The 24,216-nt window shown below is 40.7% G+C and overlaps 1 protein-coding gene across 1 annotated transcript in view; it reads left to right on the top strand.

Moving 5' to 3' along the window:
* LOC307035041 (adenylate cyclase type 6-like) overlaps nucleotides 1-24,216 on the top strand; it is a 43,929-nt gene that overhangs the window by 12,371 nt on the left and 7,342 nt on the right. The window contains exons 4-13 of the mRNA XM_079673984.1: nucleotides 17,967-18,116; nucleotides 18,728-18,849; nucleotides 20,468-20,579; nucleotides 20,738-20,865; nucleotides 20,977-21,135; nucleotides 21,576-21,717; nucleotides 21,856-21,984; nucleotides 22,074-22,102; nucleotides 22,990-23,137; nucleotides 23,760-23,857. Coding sequence (XP_079530110.1) covers nucleotides 17,967-18,116; nucleotides 18,728-18,849; nucleotides 20,468-20,579; nucleotides 20,738-20,865; nucleotides 20,977-21,135; nucleotides 21,576-21,717; nucleotides 21,856-21,984; nucleotides 22,074-22,102; nucleotides 22,990-23,137; nucleotides 23,760-23,857 — 1,217 coding nt within the window. The remainder of the gene's footprint in view (nucleotides 1-17,966; nucleotides 18,117-18,727; nucleotides 18,850-20,467; nucleotides 20,580-20,737; nucleotides 20,866-20,976; nucleotides 21,136-21,575; nucleotides 21,718-21,855; nucleotides 21,985-22,073; nucleotides 22,103-22,989; nucleotides 23,138-23,759; nucleotides 23,858-24,216) is intronic.

Here is a 24,216-nt window from a genome sequence, read left to right as displayed (position 1 = left end):
TGTGAGCATTACTCGGCTCTTACTCCTTTTCCGGCACATGGAAGAAGTTAGCTTCAGGACTTTATGCGTAAAAGGGTTTGTTTGAACCCAAACCACAGATCTTTCCTGAACATAACCAGCACTTTTGTTGCCTTTAACCAAAGGGGATTTCTGGCACAAAGCCCTGAAGGCTGACTTCCATGTACTATGATTTGTGTCGTAATGTCTAAGGTCTTCACACCTTAAGATTTCAAGGGTTTTCTTGTCATATGCACAGTCCAGTGTAGTTATGGCAATGACAATCTGTAGTCAATTAGCCATAGCAGTACAGTACACACACACATCACATGTGGATGTCCCACGCATTAGTACACACACGCACACCATCCCATGCTTTGTTATGCTTGTCACCTTCCCTTCTGGTCTCTATTGAATGTTGGATGTTTATTTTTCTTTGGGAAAGCAACATCACAAAGCTATTGTCTTGCCTGTGTGTGTGTGGGTGTGTGTTTGAGTGTGAATGATGACATGTACAGAGCGTGCTTCTATCCAGGATTCAGAAGAAAAGTGCAGCAGTAAAATCCTGGCAAACACATCACTGTACTGCTGCGTTTCACATTCACAGATCACTGCTGATGTATCTGTCAATGAAAGTTATATTTTTTCTGTCATTGAATCTCCTCACAATTACGTTTTTCACCCTAGCCTGATTTGCTTTGTGGTCCCTGACAAAGGCTAGCATTGTTGATTGGATGTTGTTGACACAAGTGCTGTGAGAGGTCAAAGACTAGTTCCTAAAAATACTCAGCCCTTGGCATTTCTGCTAACTGTTGCGTCATATGGTACAGTCTAATCAGAGCCTGCGTCAGTACGACAGGCAGGTCACTCTAACCCCCTTCTCTCTGCATACCCTCAAGGCTAATACTGTACATTCACAGATACTACAACCATATTTGTTTTGCACATTATGGAAGCACAAGCTAAATCATTTTGGAATTTTGCTAGATTTGCCACATAAAACCCCCCAAAAGCCCCCATTAGCGGGCTAATGTTTCACAGGTCGCCTTGTCATGCTCCAACTCAGTGTTTAAAGTGTTTGTTTATAAATTCAGTAAATAAGATAAGGACACAGAGTTTAAATAATAATGTTCTGCTTGTGAAGTAATGCACTTTGTACACTTATGTTCTCATGCCAAACTTTCCAAATGGCTGTTGACTCAATTTCCTAATTTCCTTATTTCCAGGATGTAAAAAGTGCATTTTAATCAGAGCAAATCTCACACCATATCAGCTGCTCACAGTTTCACAGCGGCTCCTGTTGAGCTGGGATCACCTTGTGTGCTTTGAGATGAGAGCACTTGGATCCCAGTGGAGGAAGTGTCAGCCAGTGTGTGACGATCACCTGTAGAACTAGAAAGCTGCAGCTATAGAATAAGACACCCAGTATAAGTGGAGGAGGAGGAGGAGGAGGTGTGATCGGAGGCAAATCCGATATTCTCCCCACACAGTCCTTTTCCACAGCCTCCTTGATAAATAATTAGTGTTTAACGCGGCAGTAGCATTTTAACGAGGGTACCTGTCACATGTACACTTTGCTCCCTAGCAGGATGGGTGCGGGTGCTGCTGAATGATGGGAACACACACACACACACACACACACACACACACACACACACACACACACACACACACACACACACACACACACACACACACACACACACACACACACACACACACACACACACACACACACACACACACACACACACACACACACACACACACACACACACACACACCAGTTTTACTTGAAGGCTCCAGAGAGGTTGTAGTGTCAAAATATTAGCATTGATAATTAATGATATTGTATTTATATATAAATAAAATGCACTTGTTTGTAAATTCCTGTGTTTCCGAGAACTCCAAATATTAACTGATTATTGTTACCTATTCGATTAATCTGCAATTTTTTGATCGAGTAATTAAAACATCTAAGATTGTAGTTTATTTGTGTAAATGTTCTTGTTTCTTTACTCCTCTATGAAAGTAAACTGGATATCTTTAAGTTGTGGACAATAAAAGTCATCGAACGTCATCATCTTTGTCTTTTGGGAACATTGATGGACAATTTTCCCCATTTTATTTTATGACTCAAACAACTAATCTATTAATGGAGGAAACAAAAGACAACAAATTAATCAACAATCTAAATAATCATCAGTTGCACCCCCTATTATTTACACGAGGATGTCTTATTAACAGATTTGAACAGACAGAGACTAAACTCCTCCATACCAACAACAGCAGCTCTATGGACCAATCAGAGCGCTGGAAAACAAGTTATCGGTTTAGCATCACTTCTGAGAATGAAGGGGAATGAACAGCATTGCTAAGTGTCTCCCTCAGTGCTTGTGTTCAGCTGGTCCAGTGGTTGCCATGGAAACAACTACGACTCAAGCAGCCAGCAGACCCAGAATCAGGCTGCTGGTGAACAGCTTTGTTTCAAGTAAAAAAAGAAAAAACAGGTCAAAATTGATTTCTGCTGTTCACTTTCTCCTTCTGAGAATCTGAAAGCTCGAGCTCGTTTTGATGTTGGAGGGGTCCGAGGCTTTCGAGGCACACTGATCGTTTGGTTTCTCTGAAAGATGTGTGCTTTGTTGCCCTCCCCCTCCCCCTCCCCCCCCCTCCTGCTTGCTGAAGTGAGACGGTCCATAATTAAGACGATGACAGAGGAGAGGTCATCTGAGTGGAGGGATGCAGAGGATGTTGTGCGGCAGTTGTGAGGTTCAGGGAAGCTTATCTCTGTCTGCGTGTGACTCTGCACGTCTCCACCCACAATGCAGGATGAGGCCTCAAAGATTTAAGAGAAAGTCTCTGGCTTGAATAATTGTATAACCTTGTATGGTTTTGTTATTTATGGGAGACGGATCATTATTTTTAATGCAAATACAACTTTTTTTATTCTTCTAATGTTGACATCTTTTCTAACAAAAGAAAAAAACTTAAATTTTTGTTTAAAGTCGTCGTGTTTCCATGAGCACCACCGCCTCTTCACATACTGTAGGTGTTGATCTAGCAATTACGTGCTTTTATTGTGAAACCAACAAAATATTACATTTTAACACATTCTTCATACAATTCTCTCATAGCGACAACGTAAAGAATATATTTGTGATTAGGAAAGATGAATTATGTCATACAATGTATTTCCTGGTATATAATATAACAGCTTAGGGGGGAAGAGGGCAAAATCAAGATCTGTTTGAATCCTTTTAAATCCCTCCATTTTCTCCCCCTGTTGAATCACGACTTGTTTCCAATGTTGCTCTATCACTGTCCCCTTGTGCCTGTTTCTGTTCTTCAATCAGCTATTTTCTTCTTCCTTTTCTTTCTTTCTTGCTGCCCAGTCTAAGCCATAACCATAATATTTAACGTATACAATGTAATTCACCAAACAGGGTGTCCGCGGGATTCTTAAAAAGTATTACAAGTTGATAAATCAATTTAGCGAAAATTAAGGCTATTAAAAAGTATGAAACGGCATTTTCCAAGGTATTACATTTTGTAGCTTATTTTCAATAAGTATATAAATTGTCCAAAGAGGTTGTATTCTACAGTCTGCCTGAATGTAATCATTGCGTAGGTGTGTAGTGTGATTCTGTGTAGTTTATTTATGGCATCCCGTTGGATTTGACGTCATCTGAACAGGACATCGCACGCTCACTGCTTGATAGCGCGTGAAGGTCCGTTTACCCCGGTTGTTAAACAACATCGTTATGGGGAAATGCAAGTTTGCGTCCAAATGGTTGGAAGATAAGGAGGAAGGACAATCAATACTGTATAGTAAATGTGAGGTAAAGTGTGTCGCCAATGTAACCGGTTAAAACTCAAAGTGGCGATGAGGTCTTAAAACGTATGGAAAGGGTCTTAAAAAAGGTCTTAAAGAGCATCTTGCAGGTTGTTGTTTTTTCTACATTTATGCTTAAACTTGCTTGAAAATTACAATTAAAAAAGTGAATGTAGGATTTGATATGTTTTACGATACATAAGGGCAGGAATTCAGAGGGAAAGGAGCAATTGACCTTTCGCAAAGCCACGCCCCCCCTTGGTTACTGTTGCTAGTCCGACAAGCTGAGAGCCAGATGCGTTAAACAAAGCCATAATGGAGGGTCTCCGTAACGTCGGAGTCGCCTTAACAGACTCATTTTGGAGCAATAACGCAGCAATATCCTCCAGGTCCCGACAAAAGGGGCTACAATACGCTATGGAGGGTTATATCCACAGTATAAACATTAGAAAAGAGGGAGGCACAACATCAATAGAGGCACTTGCGTACAGGTCGCAGTGCAAGAGTGAAAAACCACATGAGCTGTATTTCAAATTCGACGGAATTATTATTATAATTTTGGAATAAAACAATACAATCACAAGAGGCATTAAATGTTGTAGTTTGTCTAAAGTTAACTACCGTTTCCTTGGTGGCTTTCTGCACCCACCTTGTTGTTCCTTTGTGGGGGTCGGGGTGCCCACTTGTGCAGCAGGATTAGGGAAGTCGGCAGTAGGCTTTCCATTAACAAAATGCTACAAAGATTAAAGCAAAATATAAATGAATGATTGCCTGTTGGCTTTCTTGTTTGTACTTTGACCAGAGGTAGACTAATAACGGAGCTCAGCCGTTCAGACATTATTATACATCAAGTGATATACATGGTCAAAACGACCTAGAAGCACACAGCTTACAGCTGTAGTCGTGTGACTTTAGCTAACGTTAGTTAGTGAAATTAGTTAATTAAATTAGTTAGTTAATTTGTGAATGTAATCTTTGCTAGCTAGCTAGCTACGTTAGCACGTATTTACCTTGGAGCAAACGTATTTTTGTTTGTTGATATTCGCCATATTCAGCTGGGCATGGGGCCTGCCGCATTTCTTTATCCACTGGCGGCATCTCTCCTCTCGGGTTTTGGGTTTAGAAAAATATCACCCCCCCCTTCTAAGCTTATGGGATATCTGCTATCCGATTTGCAAAGACCATAAGCACAACGCTTCACCATTTTCGCAATGAATTTGAACGCTAAGCTTGTCGGACTTCCACAGGGAGCCGCGCACGTGATCGAATATGATTGGACAACGAAAGGTCAATTTTGAGCTCTGCTCTAAAAACGGCTTTTTTTTAAGGTCATACGTCAAACGCGTCATATTACATCACGCAGGGGACACATCTCCGCTCCCTGCCCGCGGGTATAGTTAGTAGTTGCGTGTAGTTGAGCGGTTGTGTTTTAGTGAGCTGGTATTTTTCGATAGTTTTACATTGTATTTCACCATTTGTAATCATGGTGCAGTATTGTGTTTGTGCAGGTTGCACAAATACCAGCCTGTCAGGACATCGAGTCCACAGTAAAAAGGACCGGAGCTAGCGTTCGTTCCTGGGTGCGTTGTGCATCCACCTCCCTGCAGCACATACTCTCCACAGCTTTATCAGGAAACCGTATTACATCTCTCCCCCCCCCCCCCCCCCCCTTCGCTGCTCTCTCTCTCTCCCCTCCGGTACACGGCACCGTAAGACGTAGTGTGGAGTTGCATTAGGTAACGCTGTGGTGGCTGTACTGCTCCAGCCGTCTCCTTTGTGTTTGTTTGTTTCCCCCTGTCTGTGTTGTTTGTGTGGGCGTGGTGGCTGTCACTCCTGGCTCCCGGCTCAACCTCCACTCACCTGCTGCAATCAGCTGTGCACCCTCCCCGACTACACACCTGCTTTCCATCAAGCCATTTACAACGGCATATCAACGGAGGCTCCACAACCTTTCTCCGCCAGATCGTCAAGTATCAGCCGTATCTCGCGTCTCTCCTCCGGTACACAGCACCGTAGTGTGGAGTTGCATTAGGTAACACGAGATACTTGCGCATTAGTTTCTGTTATGGATCAGTATCAACAGTCCTGCCAGTAACGTTACTATATTATCAATGCTACTTTAGTTGTAGCCTGATATATGATAGTTAACTTCACAATGTTGTGATGTGATGTTAGCTAACATTCTGTAGCTAACGCCGGTCACTCACCAAGATAGCTGCCCAGTTCTCCACTGGTTCTCCTCACACCACAGCTCAATTTCTCTCCGATGGCCGTTATTTCTTCTAATCCTTGGCTGCTCCTGGTCTCTTGGACGCCTAGGAGGCTCATAATTATAAGGTTGTCGTCCGTCATATGCATTCGAATATTCATGTTCAACTTCTTCTGTGTCTTCTGTGTCGAAACTAGCATTGGGATCCATGTTTATTAATACGTTACACCGGCCGCTCTCCCCCTTGTGTCCCCCATGTTACGTCACACGCGGGAGGTCACGTGCCGAGGCTTTTTATGCGGAAGTGAACATTTCTTACAAAAACGACGCCAGATGCCACTGTAGTGTATATTTCTGTATATCTTTTAGAAAATCTAGTTTATTCATCATTTTCCTACACATTTATTCACAGGTTTCTTTAACCTGGAAGTTGCTCTTTAAAAGTTATTAAATTTGACTTCAGGATTCCTGCATATACCCTGCCACTTACTGTATTACTTGCCTTCAAAAATGTAAAATATTAGCTCCTCCGCTCTGCGTGATGGGAATAGCTTTGTCTGCTTTTGCATGGAAATGAACTCAATCAACGACATTAAGAATAATGATTTAGAAATCTTCAATGTTATCACTTATTGTCTTTTTAGCTATGTAGAGGCATCAGTATTACGTTTCATAAGCAGATAAAAAGCTCCTTAAAAGCTTTAATCACAGCAGCCACACTGAACCTGTTGTTCATCCACAGCATGTAGGGGCCAGCGTCCCTGCAGGGGTCCCGTGAGTTCCACAACAACTTGATGACACTGTGAAAAAAGGTTTGAATTATTCCCGAGCTTTCTTCTTTGTTATGCAGATTTTTGTAATTGCAAGTCGTGGACCATAATACTTGAATAGTCACTCTCTCTCCACAGAAATCACACCACTTGCTTGCCAGTAGACAAGTGTTTGGTGAGTTTCTTTTCAGGTTTCGGACCCCCAGCATGTCCATGTTTACAGAAAAGGAGCTAGGAAATGGTTAGGATAATGTTACTTAGGTACAGGAAAATGTCAGAGAGAAGGCTTTAAATTAATAATGTAGCATGCATGGTCTTGTGTGTCAGTGCACAGCCACCAACATACTGAATGATGGCTTAAGCAGGAATGGCCGAAAAGCCCACCAGCAGATCTATTTATGGACATTTTTCTCTTTTTTGTTGATGGATTAAAAAAAATGTGGTGAAAAGATTTTCAGCATAACATTAGTTTGTTGTGATACAAATATATTGAGACTGGCTTCCTGAAAAGAACACACACTTTGGCGAGCAGAAACCATTGTCTAATATTTGCACCATTTCCTGTTTTAAAAGAAGATAGATATAATATCAGCTGTCCACTTCCTGCTCGTCTGGAATTTATCTTTTGAATCACACGTTTGTTTAGGCAAACTGAATACACAAAAAAATACGCTACTTCCTCCACAGATTGCGAGTGAAGTACACTGTACATTTTAAACAATTAGTATTCTGCTTCAATCCATAGTTTATTTTCTGTTAAGCCTTTAAAGTGCACCTGTCATGCTCTTTTTAGGCAATAGCATAGATCTCGAATATATACAAATATATAAAAAACATGTCTATGAAGTGTTTTGCTCAAAATACCAAACAGATCACCCATTCATGCCTCATATCCCTCTATTTCACTTCCTGTTTCAAAAGTGCTGATTTTGGGTAAAAAGATTAAAGAATTGATACAAAATAAAAAAGGAGGGGGCTGAGCTTATCCGGCAGCTACTGTCTAAACTAAATACTGCCATGATGAAACGCCATATCATGGATTATCAATGATTCTCTCTGAAACAGTATGGAGCTCAAAGGCTTTCTCTCTTGCCGGTTATACCACAAGGTGAGTTTCTTTTTATTTCCTGCTTCTTCACACACATGCTCTCCAGTACAGGTTAGCTCTGAGTGTTAGCGATGCTAATGTGAACACCGACCATATTACGTCCAAAACAGTCAGGCATTGTTTCTGATAGCAACTTTCTGATAGTGCCGTGGGTCCACATTTCCGATATTACATCATATCGGACGCACATCTGGATCAGCTCAGTTGTATCCCCGTTTTTAGAGATTTGGGTACGGAGGAAAAGAGAAAGGGTTTTATTTTCTGACACTGCGTGAGTTCCCTGACACACCGGGGACACATATTTATGTATAAAAGACATAAAAAAGTGCATTTATCCTCATAGGTCCCCTTTATCCTTTAAAAAATCTTAATGTACTTAAAAAATTGTTTGCTCTTATCCCTTACGAACACATAGGCAGGCAATGCAGTGATAGGTAGGTACTGTTATCGAATGAGGTTGACCTTGTTAAACAGAGACTAATGGCGCATTTCCACTGCAGCGGGTTGCCCCGTTTAAGCGTCCTTAATGGTCCTCAAGCGACCAGGCCAGTTTTTGGTGGCCTTTCCATATAGCGTAGCACCGGCTAGCGCAGGGGTCGGCAACCCGCGGCCCAGCTATGAAATATGTTTTGCGGCTCCAGACAAAAATCTTTTGGGGAAAAAGGAGCAAAATGGCTCTTTTGGTCAAAAAGGTTGCAGACCCCTGGGCTAGCGGGTACTTTTTCCCTCTTTTTCCGGCCCCATAAAATCGTAGTTCTATCAGGCCAGGGCCAGGGCTGAACTAGTGACGTCAACACTCTCGACTGCTGATTGGTCAGAGAGAATCGTTACAAGATCGCGCGCGAGATCATGTGAATTGTGTCGCATTGAAGATGACGCCACTGCAGTTTTACCCAGCGTCGCTCCGCCCAAAAAGCCAGCCAAAAAGCCGATCGCCCCGCCTACACTGCGTTGCTACCCCAGGTCCTAAACTGTAATGGAAATGCACCACGGCCTCGGACGGACAGCGAGGCAGCCCGAGGCCTGAGCGAGGACGCTTAGGGGCGCTTACCCCGCTGCAGTGGAAATGTGCCATAACTCATTTAATTTGATTACATCACATTCAAATGGAGACGTTAAATTTGAGGATTTTGTTTCCTTTTTTTAAGTGGATGACAACAGACCTCAATAGAAGCTCTCAATTTAGAAAAAGGGACATTTTGTGCATCAATAGTAAATAGGATTTACAAAAAAATAGTGAAAACAAAGAACCAGAGAATGAATAAATCTAAAAGTAATTAAATGTTATGCCCTCACATCAAAATGCTACAGACTTGTATCGTTTAAATGACACTGCTTCATGTCAGTCCCAACAATGACAGATTTGAGGAACAAAGAAAACCCAATAAACAGTTTGATTGATGTTGTTCTGGAAATGTCCTGGAACATGATTTCCTAAGAAAGGAACAAACTCTTCCCTGCTGTTCATCACAAATTACAGAAATGACCGTACAGGAGATCGTCATTCATCGGCAGCTTAAACTAGTTTTTATGTGAAGTTTTTTCCACTGTAAAGATACAAGTGTTTTACTGTGTCTCTGTTAGCAGCAGCCGGTGGGCGCTCACCTCGGGACCGCCCTGCATGAGGAGCAGGCGTGGCTTCACTCTATCTGTCAATGTGGTTCTGGTCATTTCAGATAAGGGCAGTACGAGCTGTGTGTAGACATGAGACTCAGGCTGAGTACACAAACCCAGCAGCTGCCTGGCACGCACGCACGCATGCGCGCACACACACACACACACACACACACACACACACACACACACACACACACACACACACACACACACACACACACACACACACACACACACACATACACACACACACACTTTCACAAAGGCTAAAAGTGGCAGTAAGCACATATCAGAGCAGGAACAGGGAGGAAAGAATTAATGGAAGGAAAGAAAATGGAAATAAATAACCAACGCTCTAAAGGAGAGATAAGGGGCAACCTACGTGGGAGACTCTTATGTTTTGTCACTAGTTAAGCAGCTACTCAGTGTTTTACAGAGCCTGATCTAACACAGATGTTCTAAGAAGTTCCAGATGCTCCTCAAAGGCCGATGAGCTCTGACTTGCACTCTTGCTGGCAACTTTTCAACAACAATATCCTATCAGTCATTGCTCCCACTGGGAATAGGACTTATAAATGATTTGTTCCATGTTAGCATGAAATATTGTTTGAGTTTTTTGGGACCCCGGTACTCCAGAACGGCTCTGAAGCATTTGAAGTTTGACTGTGCTGAAAGGATGAGTGGAATCATCGACAGAACAGCGATAGTCCAATTATAAACTTTTTATTTCTCTATATATTGAAGCATTATGCATTGGGTCTAATGAGTATTAGCGATATTTCACTTCTTGGGTCTTGTTCACACCTATGAGAAGTAAAAGTTGCTAATGTGTAAACACATAAACACATTAGCAACTACTTGGATATTTTGGGACTCCAGCGTCTCCTGTTAAGGTAACTTGAAGTTGCGGTACGTCTGCCAAACACCTTAGTTCGTAATCTTACTTTTTTCCCTGTCTTACCTAAATTAAACCAGGACTAGGCAGCTCAGAAAAATGTTTTAAAAAAAAAATAGTTTTCAAGTCTTAAACATGGGTCATCGAATGGTTGGCATTTATTTATTATTAGTGAAAAAAATGTGTGGATAGGGGTTAACCAGCTTCAGGACAAACTGAGAACACAAAATGTTCTGACTGTGGTTTGTTGGAGTAATGAGCCTTTAAGACAAAGTCATCAGCCAAGGGGTCTTTGGAGGGAGGCTGAGGAATATGGGTGATAGTTGCTAAGCGAAAGCTGCGCTGCCATCTCTGATCATTCACAGTCTCCGTTGGTGTGAGTCTCGGGCCAACACTAAGCAGAACCTTTCACAAGACTGAGAAAAAAGCACAAAGTGAGCGAGAGAAAGAGAGAGAGAGAGAGAGAGAGAGAGAGAGACTCTTCAACAACATAGAGTTACACACAAAATCCCCTCCATCATCACATCTCCATCTTACACGTTATAAGGACCATATTAAAGGTGGGGTAGGTCATTTTGGAGAAACCAGCTCGAGTGCGCTAGAATTTGAAAATACACTATGTACTATATACATATCATCTGCCACTTCCTTACAGAGCCCCTCCCCCAACACACACGAACGCGCACATGACCAATGAGGGCACGAGATAAGTTTGTGCACAGATGGAAGGCTGACAGGCAGGTAGGCCATCTAGTTATTTTAGCCGGGCCGGCTCAGATGATTGGTCGTGCTTTTTACAGTACTACGGCTTCCACAGATGACATTTATTTATGTATTTATTGTCAAAGCATTTAATATATTCATTGCTATCGGGATGTTAAGAGCATTCCAGGGAATATAACAAAAAGTGTATCTCGAGCCGGTTTCTCAAACTTACCTACCCCACCTTTAACTGCTGGCTTTAAAATGAGCAAAAGTAACTAAGAAAGAGAACATTATACCTATACACACATTATAGCTAAGCTTGTCAAGCATCTCTCTCAGATCTCAGAATCTCAGAATCTTTTGTTTCTTGTTTCTAAATCTCAGAATATTGCATTTAAAATATTCAATGTTCAATTTGTAATATAGAATATAGGTGTATATTATATTTTTTAGTGCACCTTGTTTACTGTACTATTTTTTCTCTTTTATATTAACGTTGTTAATTTGCTTTTGTTTAATTCTATGTTACCTGCAACAATACATCTAGTCATATATTTGAAAAACGACATAAGCAACAGACCAGAATATTTGTTTTCTTCTTAATTTTAACATATCAACAACTTTTAAACGGACTTTCTTACTGATTGAACAGATAAGGCATGTGTATGGGTAAAACAAATAATTTTAAATGAATGAATTCAAGGGATTAAAAAGCTTGTATTGCATATCCTGAAAGAGCTTTTGGTCTTTACATTCATTGAATTGTTGTCCTCTGAACCGTCTTTCGATTGACTTGTAAGGGGTCTGTAAATGAGGCGGTGCAGTATAACACCGGGTGAGAAACATGTTTAAGATCTTTTCTCACCTGCTTACATTGTGCTTTTGCATGTATGAATGTCACACATATACCCACCCCTTCCTGTGATCAGTGGTGGGTGTTGGCTGGGTATTGTTAAGTGTGATGGAGAGCAGGATGGGGGGATTAAAGGAGGGGTCAGGTCCCCTACTGCTGCGTGAACATGCTGAGAAAAGAGAAAAGAGATACTCTGCTGCTGACATTCTGCACTGTGCACTGTGCCGCGTCCGGAAACCTCCGCCAGTTTAATTGACATTGTTTGGTTTGAAATTGGATTGGCTTTTGAGTGCTGACTATTAGTCACATCCTACTGTCTTTTGGGAGAGGCTTTGTTTAATTACTTCATTTGTTGATCAGTCTTCCTTAACGTTGTTCATTCATCTTGCAATAACAGATTTATTTAGGTTCACTTCAGGACAGCACAGACAACATTGAAATGAAAATCACAAGTGAAATAAGTTAAGATACGTGTATATAATGCATGATTTAATGTGAGAATAAAGTATTGACAGCTCATTTTTGCTGTTGAGACTATGGGGGAGATGCGTTATGATGACACGGCTGATAAAATGAAGAATCTGCAAGACTGGGAGACAGAGCTTTGCAAAACCTGGCAATATGATACGTGTGATGATACAGGGGTTACAAGTCAATATATAGCAGCAAGATGATAGGCTAACAATGTAGGGGAGGTGCTGCTGACTGTGACTATTGGCTACAATGACAATAGCCAGGATTGAAAGCTTCAGACATTGATGGCAGGAAATCATAAATGAGCATGTGTGAGTGGAGTGAATGCAGGATGTATGAGAAACAAACCATACGCATCAGCATGCAAAATAATAGTCTTCCATGCTGACATTTTGCTAAAGGTGTTAGCATAAATAGTTGCTTATTTGCACATCCAGCAGTTACGGAGCAACATTAGGTTGCTCTTCGTATTTCTGGCCGTTTGGCGAAGTCACATTTTAGCTCTGTTTTTGGTCTCCGTACTAAAAAGAAAAAAAATCTGGCTCTCTTAAGTTTTTGTTAAATGCTTCAGTGTGTTCATCAGATCACTTACTGACGTAGTCTTCCTCTGAAAACAGCTCCCTATAGCTCCTTAAAGAGAAATGATGAGTGGAAAAAATAGTTTGAGCTGTATAACATCTGCGTGCGTCTTGTGGGATTCTGTTAAACATCGTGTCCCTGTTCTCTCACGTTGCTCTTTCCTTAAAAGCACACTCTTTCAAACTTTAATGGCCTTAAAAGTCAATGTTTATAGACCCACTGTCAGGACCAGATACTTCCCACTAAAGTAAATGCCTGCCGCGCTAAATCCATCATAAAGGAGGAGGAGAATTATAAATAAAAGTTTCTGAATGTTCCATTAGTGCCCCTCTCATGCTTGCTTGCTCGTCCAACTCTGGACCAGTACATTTAAAAATAGTGATGAGTTTGGATGTGGAGGGAAGGTGTAATTGTTGTTTAAACAATAGAAGGTTGGGTTGGATATTGTTGTGCTTTTATTTACTTCTTATACCATCACGAGGCTCTCGGGATGCAACGTTAGTTGGTCAGTCCGTCCCCCACTTTGGTTACTAGGAATGAAAGAAAATCAGCTAACTGGTCAATTACCTTCAAGGTTTTGTTCTGACATTCATAATCCCCAGAGGACGAACCGTACCGATAAGTAATTCTCTAACAACACCATGTTGCTGTACACACTGTCTTAGACATTTTGTTTAAACATTTGTTCAAGGATGAATTGCAATAACTATCTGACTTTCCTCTAGCACCATCCAATCTTTCCTCGTCTTTTATAATTATTTATGACCAAAAGTGGTAAAAGTGGTTACCATCAGCCTCAGCTGTACAGTAATGTATGTTTGTGGTAACTACTGCAGCAAAGTGTTAGCATGCTAACTAAGAGTATGAACAGGATCAACATTATAATTACTTTTCTATTATCTTTTCGGAGCATTTAAACTGAAATCACTTCACCAATTAATATATAAAAACTTAAAGGTCCCATGTCATGCTTTTCTGGTTATTACCCGTCCCCTTGTGTGTTATGTAGCTTTTTATGCATGTAAAGGGTCTGCGGAGTCACAACCCCTCAAAGTACACCCTGTAGCGAGTAAAACTCTAACACAGAAAAGACCTGTCTGTCTATGCTGCCCCAGAACGCCTCGCTGGAGATTTCTCCTTTTCCATTGTTTTCTTCTTGGGTATAGTGGCGTATTTCGGGTATAGTGACTTAACGTAACGTAACGGCCAAATGGACCAATCTGCGGAGCTGTTACGTTACGTCCGCGGAGCCGTTACGTTTGGACCAATCCTCACACACACACACACACACACACACACACACACACACACACACACACACACACACACACACACACACACACACACACACACACACACACACACACACACACACACACACACACACACACACACACACACACACACACACACACACACACACACACACACACACACACACACACACACACACACACACACTCGGAGCTCCAACAAGCCGTTTAGGACAGAGAGTGAATAGCATATACAGAGATGCTGTATGAGAAACCAATGTGAGTTTGGAAAATTGCACAATATACATTTATTTTAGTCTACCTCAACAATGGATCAGTAGAAATGGCCATGCCATGGGACCTTTAAGACTGCACGTTGTTTATAGCTGCACAAGTTCTATTATATTGTTGAGCTTCCTTTTAAAACTTTTTCCAAACATGTATTTGGTGGCAGATATAAATGTGTCAGGTTATCAATAATCAATCAATAATAAAACATTGTTTTGCATTTTTCTTGAGTCTGGATGTATTTCAGGTATGCAGGAGACATCCATTATTCAGCCATGCTGATCATGTATTGATTAAGCCTAAGCTGTTAGGGTTTTTTGTTCAAATACATTTGAATCTGTTATTTGTGCTGCTGTTTTGCCCGTCCTGTCTGGATCAGAGAGGCTCTTACATAATGCCATTTTGATATCCCAGGATTAGGCTGAGTTCCTCTCTACACACGGATGACGACTGCTTTTATTACAACAACAAAAAAGAAATGATGTGATGTTCCAACGACGTGATGTTCAATCCCTGGTTTATTTGAGATGCCACAAACCTTTTAGTGAGCTGTAATCATATTGGTCATGAACTCTAGGGAGTGAGCAAAGAACATCATAATGCAGTTATGGGTGGTGGCATGATTGATTAGGATAGACTAGGACAGGAGAGATGGACAGGAATAAGTGACTCGTTTCAGGAATAAGTCACTCGTTTCAGGCGTGGCCAAATTATTTGATTGTTGGCCATAAACAACCACTTCAGGAGCAAAAGTGTAATAATAGTAAAATACAGTTTTCAATAAGTGCCCATTACATTCTCATGTGTAAATACGTCAATAAAGTGTTTTCTTCATGGCCCATTTAAAGGATTACAAATGGAGATAATAACCCATAATCTGTCAATTCAATATTAATATGTCACAGATAAAACAGATTTATAAAATTGTTTTACTTAACTTAATCTAGGATGTGCAATGAATATGTAAAGTGCAAGTTATAATAATACAGCTTTATCTATATAGCACCTTTCATACAACTCATGCAGCTCAAAGTGCTTTACAAAATGACATCACACGTTAAAAACAAACAACTTGAAATTCCCCTCAGATTATTTGTTAAGAACTTTAAAAGGTACATATAACATTTGGTCAGATAGACACAAGGAGGTAAAAAAAAAGTTATAAGAAATATTCTGAAGCCATGCTCAAATGTATCTTTCAAAAGTCAACTCAGGTCATTTGCAGATGTGCAGTTGGCCGGCTGACTGTAGTTTAGTCTATCACAGTTTAGATAGATGTGTGTGTTGTTGGGCACAAAGGAGCAGGTGCAGTAACGGCGTGCAGAAGGTAAACGCTGCCACGCAGAGCTCCTAAAGAGGGGGAGTGCTGCTGCGTAAACACCGGACCTGACTGTGTACTCTGCAAACCCACTAGCCCTTGCCCTCTTGAGAAAAGCAAGCAATTAGTCTGAGGACGTGAGCTCAGAAACATGGAGTGTGATACGCACAGCTGGGGTGAATCTCCACAGATAAATACTTACAGTAGCTGCAATGCATTTGAAGAAAAGAAAACACACCTGACTGCACACACACACACACAAACACACAAACACACACACACACACACACACACACACACACACACACACACACACACACACACACACACACACACACACACACACACACACACACACACACACACACACACACACACACACACACACACACACACACACACCCTGCTGCAGGTTTCACTTTAGGCTCATGGCTGCTTTTGCTTGATCAGTGAGAGTAATGTAAACAGAGCTGAGCGCTGTGAGCCATCTGCCTAATGTCACTGTGGCCCATATCTGTCCTGCTGTGTCTGCTCACACACACACACACACACACACACACACACACACACACACACACACACACACACACACACACACACACACACACACACACACACACACACACACACACACACACACACACACACACACACACACACACACACACACACACACACACACACACACACACACACACACACACACACACACACACACACACACACACACCTCATCCTGCTCCTTTCCCCTTATTTCCTTCCTACTCTCAACATCTGTCAGTCTTCAACTATATCTTTGTTGGTCATTATGCTGCCGGTCTATTTTCTACCCTTGTTTACTTTCTTCTTGAACTCATCTTTCCATTACACTTCTGTTTCTATTCTTGTGTCTGCAACACTCTGTAGACTGTCGCCCCCGGTCACCTCTATCCCCATTGCTATTCTTGATCTTTTAATAGCCACCATATCTATATTTCTGTTCCTTTATGCTCTTGTGTTTGAATCCAAGTCCCTCTAAAACATGTTTCTTATGATATTATATAAAAGCTCTGTTCATGCGCAATTATAAGTTTGCACCCTGTTTTCTAAGTAACAATTTAAAATGTATTATCTTTTGTTTTACCGTTAATGGGATTTTTTTTCTGAATTCAAACATTTAAACTGCACCTTTAGTCCTCAGCGAATTTAAATAAAAAGTTGAGAAAACATGAGGATCAAAACATTGAATGTAGTTGAGTCCAACCAAGATTTAAAGATACATGTGTTATAAGAGATATCATGTGTTGTGGTGTTTTTACATGTTTGTGTTAAAATGTGTTTTTTAAAGTTAAGGTACTGTATTAAAGTAAAACCACAGAACCCTTGGCCTTTGTGTACTTCCATTTGTACCCAGAAGATGTCAGTGTCTAAAAGGTTCAGATCATAAATACTTCAGAAAGGAGGAAAAAGTAGAAAGATTCAAAACTGGAGTTTCTTTGCAAACACGTCTTGAGTTTTTAGAAGAGTGAAAAGGAACATAAATGTTTAAAAACTGTAAACCGGGGAATGTAAGTATCTTAAAGTAACCATCCCAAAGAGTGCAATAACTGTCTGTCACCAGTTCCTTTCCCGCCAGTCTTTATGACTTCTTATTTAGTTCTTCCGGTAAAGTGAAGCACTCTGGATGTTCTTCATATCTCTCTCGTTATAACTCTCAGCCTCTCTGTTGCTCTCACTCTCAATGGAACCACTTCCACTCTGATTTAAGGTTCAATTCAAACATGAAGGAATACGTTTTTATCACATTTTACAACGTGTAGATCCTGTATACTTTTCTCTGTCAGCCATGACTACGATTTTGATTCATGAAACTATTTGTCCTCGAAGCAATAACAACATATCCGGAGAAATAAATCGTTTGTCTACTATGACGAGAAGTCATTTTATTTTACATTTGCTTACTTTTATGCTTAACCCCTGATTCATTGACTCCCTCCGTTACGTAACAGGATAAGCAGAATCCTCCTTCCTTGCATCTTAAACTTGACGACCTCTCCCTCCCCCCCCCCCCCCCCCCTCGTCTCCCCAGGTGAGCGCTAATGTCCTGATCTTCCTGTGCACAAACATCATCGGTATCTGTACCCACTACCCCGCTGAGGTTTCCCAGAGACAAGCCTTCCAGGAGACCAGAGGATACATCCAGGCCCGACTGCACCTGCAGAGGGAGAATCAGCAACAGGTGGGCCCGCACACAGATACACACTTGAATATTTGTAGATATTTATATATGTGTGTGTATATATCAGAATCAGAAACAGGTTTATTACCAGGTAGGTTTACACATACGAGGAATTTGACTTGGTGTCGTGGTGCATAAAAACAAGATTTAAAAACACAGTTAGAGAACTAGACAAATATTAAAAATAAACAATATTTATAGGTGCATTCAAATGCTCCTCGGATTTTCCCATTTCCAAAGTTAGGACATAATGATTGTAACTTTGGTGTGTTCACAAGCCTTAAGTATGAATGTGGAAACAACATACATGTTATAAAGATGTTTGTTTTGTTTTTTACAAACATATTTCTGTATGTTTCATGTATGTTGTTTTGTTTTTTATAACGGTTCCGTTCTGTTGTTCTTGTTTTTTTTATTTACATAATATGGCATAAACAATTCAATAAATAACAAATAAATAAAATAAATGTTTTAATGTAGTTCACTCAAACCCATACCTGTTGCCTTGTGATTAAAATAAAAACAACCATGTTGCTCATAGTCACTTATATTGTGAATGATATAATCTATATTTTGTTTCTTTCTTTTGTGTGTTTTTTTTTTCTTTCCAGGAACGTCTGTTGCTTTCAGTGTTGCCAAGGCATGTTGCCATGGAGATGAAGGCTGACATCAATGCCAAGAAGGAAGACATGATGTTTCATAAAATCTACATCCAGAAACACGACAACGTCAGGTCAGCCGGGACACTCGCCGCTTTAATGTTTCACTTAAGAATTATAATTATATATAGTAGGAACAGAAGCATTTGTGTAAGATGCCTCTTTTAGTAAAATGATATGAAGTACTATAATGTATAATTTCATGTCATCCTATTAACATTAAAGCAGACCTATCATGCTCATTTCCGGGTTCATACTTAGGGTTTACCTGCTTTATTGTTTACGAAACACTTTCTCATACTGTCTGTCTCAAGACAACTGTATTCCCCCTCTTTTGAACTTCATTTTAGCACCTGCTTTAAGCTTCCCTCCTGAAAAAGTCCCACTTTGCTCCGATTGACTTGTGGGAAAAACTGAGATAAATATATCAAGCAGTTTGTGTAGATAGTAGGATTGGGGGTGGTATATATTTTCATGAGCCTGCATGTGACATGGACAGGAAGGGGATCTAAATCTGAATGGTTTGGTAAATCTCAATTTTACTGACCGAAGGAGCCCAAAAAACCTCAATGGGTTATTTTATTTCAATTTGCGGGCTAGTAGGCACTCCGAATGCTAAAATGTTAAAATCAACAGGATGTGTTTTTGATCATATGTCTCCCTTTAAAATACATGTTATGATTTCTACCTATACAATTCAACACAGAACAAATCCTTTCCTTTAATCTTCCTAAGACAGACTCACAGCACGTTTTTTCCACTGAAGCACACACACGCATATAGGCGTGCGCATGCAGTCATCAGAGGGTAGAGTGGTTTGGCAGAGTGGAGGCTAATTAACACTAGTGAGGGAATACTTAATCACCAGCAGCCAAGATAAAATAATCCCCAAAGATGGAGAGCTTCGGCACACATTCAATTACAGCACTGAGCAAACACTGCACATAGTCTCTCTGTCCCTCTCTCACAGACACACGCGCGCACACACACACACACACACACAGACACACACACGCACGCACACACACTGGCACAGATCTCCTTCAGAAGAGTTTAAGGTCAAACTTCTCTCTCAAGGTCAGCAGCTCTGATTGTAACTAACTGTATTATAGTTCTGTTTTCTGCTGCGTAGGGATGGAAATATAATCAGGTGCCCGAAAAACTGCACAATTGCTAAACTAGAGACGCACTGATAATGATATCGGATAACAGGCCAAACCTGACTCAAACAGCTGGAGGGTCTAATCAATTAGATTATGTTTATGTAATAAATTATGTATTATAATCCCTCTCTACGTCTGGGTTACTTTCTTGTTGATTCCTGTTAATTGTAAATATTTTTTACCAAGCATCACCTGTGCAAGTAAAAACATTTATAAAAAATGGTTTGTACCAGTTGCCATAAAATATCTTAATCAGTAGGGACAGAGACATTTTGAAGCTAGTTTGCAACTTTAGCACAGTCATTTGAATCTGCTTTATTGTGTATGTTCTTCTATGTAAATGTGTCATATTTGGATGTGATATAATGTGTTTTAATGAACCTTTTGAATGGCTGATTTTGCCCTTGCAAACTGTAGACACATTACTGCATTTTTCATGCAAAGAATGCACAAAGTATTTTCTCTTCTAGTCTATTGAAATATTGATTGTGTGTTTCTTCTCTTTCCACCTCTTTCATGTTGCCCTCAGTATTCTGTTTGCAGACATCGAGGGTTTCACCAGCCTCGCCTCCCAGTGCACGGCTCAGGAACTGGTCATGACACTCAATGAACTCTTTGCCCGTTTCGACAAGCTGGCATCGGTGAGTTTTGGGGTGTACCGGCCCTTTAAAAGAAAGATATGACAGTTTACCAAAGATTCCAACTATTGCTTTGTTTTGGCCCTCAGATACGTTTATTGTCACCTGTCAATCAAATTGTTTTTATATCTTTTATGTCTCCCCTTTTCTCTACTTCTCAGGAGAATCACTGTCTACGTATTAAAATTTTGGGAGATTGTTACTACTGTGTGTCGGGGCTGCCTGAGCCCCGGGCGGATCACGCTCACTGCTGTGTGGAGATGGGTGTCGACATGATTGAGGCGATCTCGTGAGTAGAGACAGTGTTTGAATAAGTGTGTTTGTTTTGAAGTTAGTTTGTTTGATGTCTTTTGCAAAGTTTTGATCCTGGAAGAGACTCTGATCAGCTGTGTGTCTGCAGGCTGGTGCGTGAGGTGACGGGAGTAAACGTCAACATGCGTGTGGGTATTCACAGCGGGCGTGTGCACTGCGGTGTGCTGGGACTCAGGAAGTGGCAGTTTGACGTGTGGTCGAATGACGTCACGCTGGCCAATCACATGGAGGCAGGAGGCAAAGCAGGGTGAGGGAGATAAACACACAGTTTTTATAATAAAAGGACATTTTCATCACATTTAATTCATGATGTTTAATTATTTCATTACTTCTATATGTGCGTATGTAAATAAATATATATATTTATTTTTCCAGTGTTTTTTTTACTTATTTATTTGTTTTTATCTTGTCTACTGATTTTGTGTTTTTTTTTTTATCTTTAGCAAAGTTTTTTCCTACTTTTCAATGAAAAAAAAAAACTTTTTTCCCTTATTTTGAATTATTTTATGTATATTATTTCTTATAATGTCCCTGAACTATGTTATGGTAATTCCGCACATTATAGTCTTGCATTACCAAGTTATTTATATACTAATAAAGAAATATATCCTTAAACCATTTGCACACTCAAACATAGACCCACAGCACACACGCACGTTTAACCTAAAGTTCCTTGTCTCCATGTAGGCGGATCCACATCACTAAAGCCACGCTGCAGTATCTGAACGCAGACTATGAGGTGGAGCCAGGCTTTGGAGGTGAGAGGAATGCGTATCTGAAGGAGAACAGCATCGAGACCTTCCTGGTCCTCGGCTGCAGCCAGAAACGGGTCAGTGCACAAAAACAAACGCAGCTCAGCGAAACTGTAACACCACAGGAATCTTCACGTGGATTTAGGCACTTATTGTCATTGACTGTGTTGAATGGGAACAGTTTGTGGAGCCTTCATGTTCTTCCCTCTGAGCAGAAGGAGGAGAAGGCGGTGATGGCGAAGATGCAGCGGACGAGAGCCAACTCTAACGAGGGTCTGCTGCCCCGCTGGGTCCCCGACAGAACCTTCTCCAGGACCAAAGACTCCAAAGTCTTCAGACAAATGGTGAGAATTAAAACCAACACACACTCCTTCATGGAGCCGGCTACTGCTTCTCTCTGAGAGTCTTACGTTGTGTCTGTTCTCTTTCTCAGGGGATTGATGAGAGCTCCAGTAAAGACAAGTGAGTACTGATGCTTACACACAGGGCTGGGGAGGTTACAATGCTTAGAAGGTTATTCCAATACACTGAATCACCTGTTGTAATTAAATGTTTCACAATCAAGTACGACAGGGGTGTCAAATTCAAATACACAATGGGCCAACATTTAAAAATCGGTATTAGTCGAGGGCCGGACTGGTTCAATGTTTATTGCAAAACTTATTTAAATTAACTTAGTGCACATATTAAACCTGGAACTAACAAAGCTTAAATTATTACCTATAAAAACAACATTAAACATTAAATAATGAGTTGCATTCATTTCTTATGGCTCTATCTGCAGCTTTTCCGGAGTCATTTCTTATGATTACATTTTTCCACAGGCCAACAACAGCTTCAAAAAAACAATTTCCCTCAAAGAAAAAAACAAACATGCCTTGTTGTCTCAAGAAAAAAAGTGCAGAAGGAAGCATCCATTGAAACTCAGTTTGCTGCTCTGTGATGCTAGTTCAAGCCAGATACTTGGCATCTCATCTTGGGTGCAAGTGCATCAATGTTTGGGCTCAGGCTCTGAGCTGAGGAGAGCCTCAGGATTGAGTGAAGGTGTGCGTGCAATATACCGGCGGGCCAGGTCTAATAGTAATTAGAAAATATCCTGCGGGCCAAAATTAAATCCACCAAGGGCCTGATTTGAGTTTGACACATGTGAAGTATGACATTATTTAAGTGTTGTAACTATTGAGTCATTTATTTAGTTTTAAATAATTGAAAACTGTACACAGATCCTTTTTATTTCTTTGTAATGACCTTTGTCTGTTCTATGCATTACATGACTCCTGCTGCTTACACATATGAATACTGCGGCAGAGCTCCACTGGATTTCTTTAACAACATGTCTCTCTCTGCAGCCGTGGTGTTCAAGAGGCGATGAACCCGGAGGACGAGGTGGACGAGTTTCTGGGTCGAGCCATTGACGCTCGCAGCATCGATCAGCTGAGAAAAGATCACGTTAAGAAGTTCCTGCTCACCTTCCAGACGTCCAGCCTGGAGAAGAAGGTTAAAACTAATTGCCTTAATAATAATAATAATAATAATAATAATAATAATAATATAATAACATCTGTTCTTCTTCAACTTAAAGTGGACCTATCATGCTATATTTGAATAATATAGTGTAGGACCATACCTATATAAGGCATATTTATATTTTTTATTATTCAAAATACCAAACAGATCATGCATTTTAGCCATTCCTCATTTCGCTCAATTTAACACTGTATTTGCATGGGCTGATTCTGTGAGAACAGCACCATCTGGTGGCCTGAAATATGTACTACAGCATCTCCAGCACTTTCGAACGGCAATGTCCGTGGCTGTCTCCTCCTGATTGGTGGAGTTGGCCCAATAGCCGTAGCGCCACTTCTGTGATGTCAGAGAAGTGTTCAAATCTGGATCAGTCTGTATCAGATCCGTTGTAGCCCCTTTTTAAGAGATTTGGGTATGGAGGAAAATAGAGAGGGTTGTGTTTTCTGACAGTTGGTGAGTTCCCTGGAACACCGGGGACACATATTCATGTATACAAGAAGTACAAAAGTGCATTTCGCATGATAGGTCACCTTTAAGTGTAATTCATCTATAGAGGAGGCTGTGACCTACAGTATATCTGACTCTCTTGCAGTATTCCAAGAAGGTGGACGATCGTTTTGGAGGCTATGTTGCCTGTTCTCTACTAGTATTCTGCTTCATATCCTTCATACAGATCGTCATCTTTCCACAGTGAGTACTTTAATGTTTCCATACTGTATATCTTCCAGTATTTACTGTATGTATTAGGGTTGCTTTCACACCTGTAGTTAGGTTCATTCGGTCTGGATTTATATGTTCGCTCATGTTTATGTAAAATGATAATGATAGAGAGGCGAAGTCCCGCCCATCTACTTCCGACCCATGGGACCATATTTCGGAAAAAGTATGTATGTATGTCCTCAATGGGGAGAGAAAGATTATCTTTCGATCCCGTTTGAATTGTGCCACGAATTACACATATGATGTTTGTCAATCTTAAAAAAATAATTTCCATGTCAAAAAAGTCACAGTTTGTTGTAAAACTGTTGAAATATAAGACTATGAAAAAT

This window comes from Notothenia rossii, assembly GCF_949606895.1.
Source record: "Notothenia rossii genome assembly, chromosome: 4".
In the NCBI taxonomy this organism is placed as follows: Eukaryota; Metazoa; Chordata; class Actinopteri; order Perciformes; family Nototheniidae; genus Notothenia; species Notothenia rossii.
This window is presented reverse-complemented; position numbering and strand designations above follow the sequence as displayed.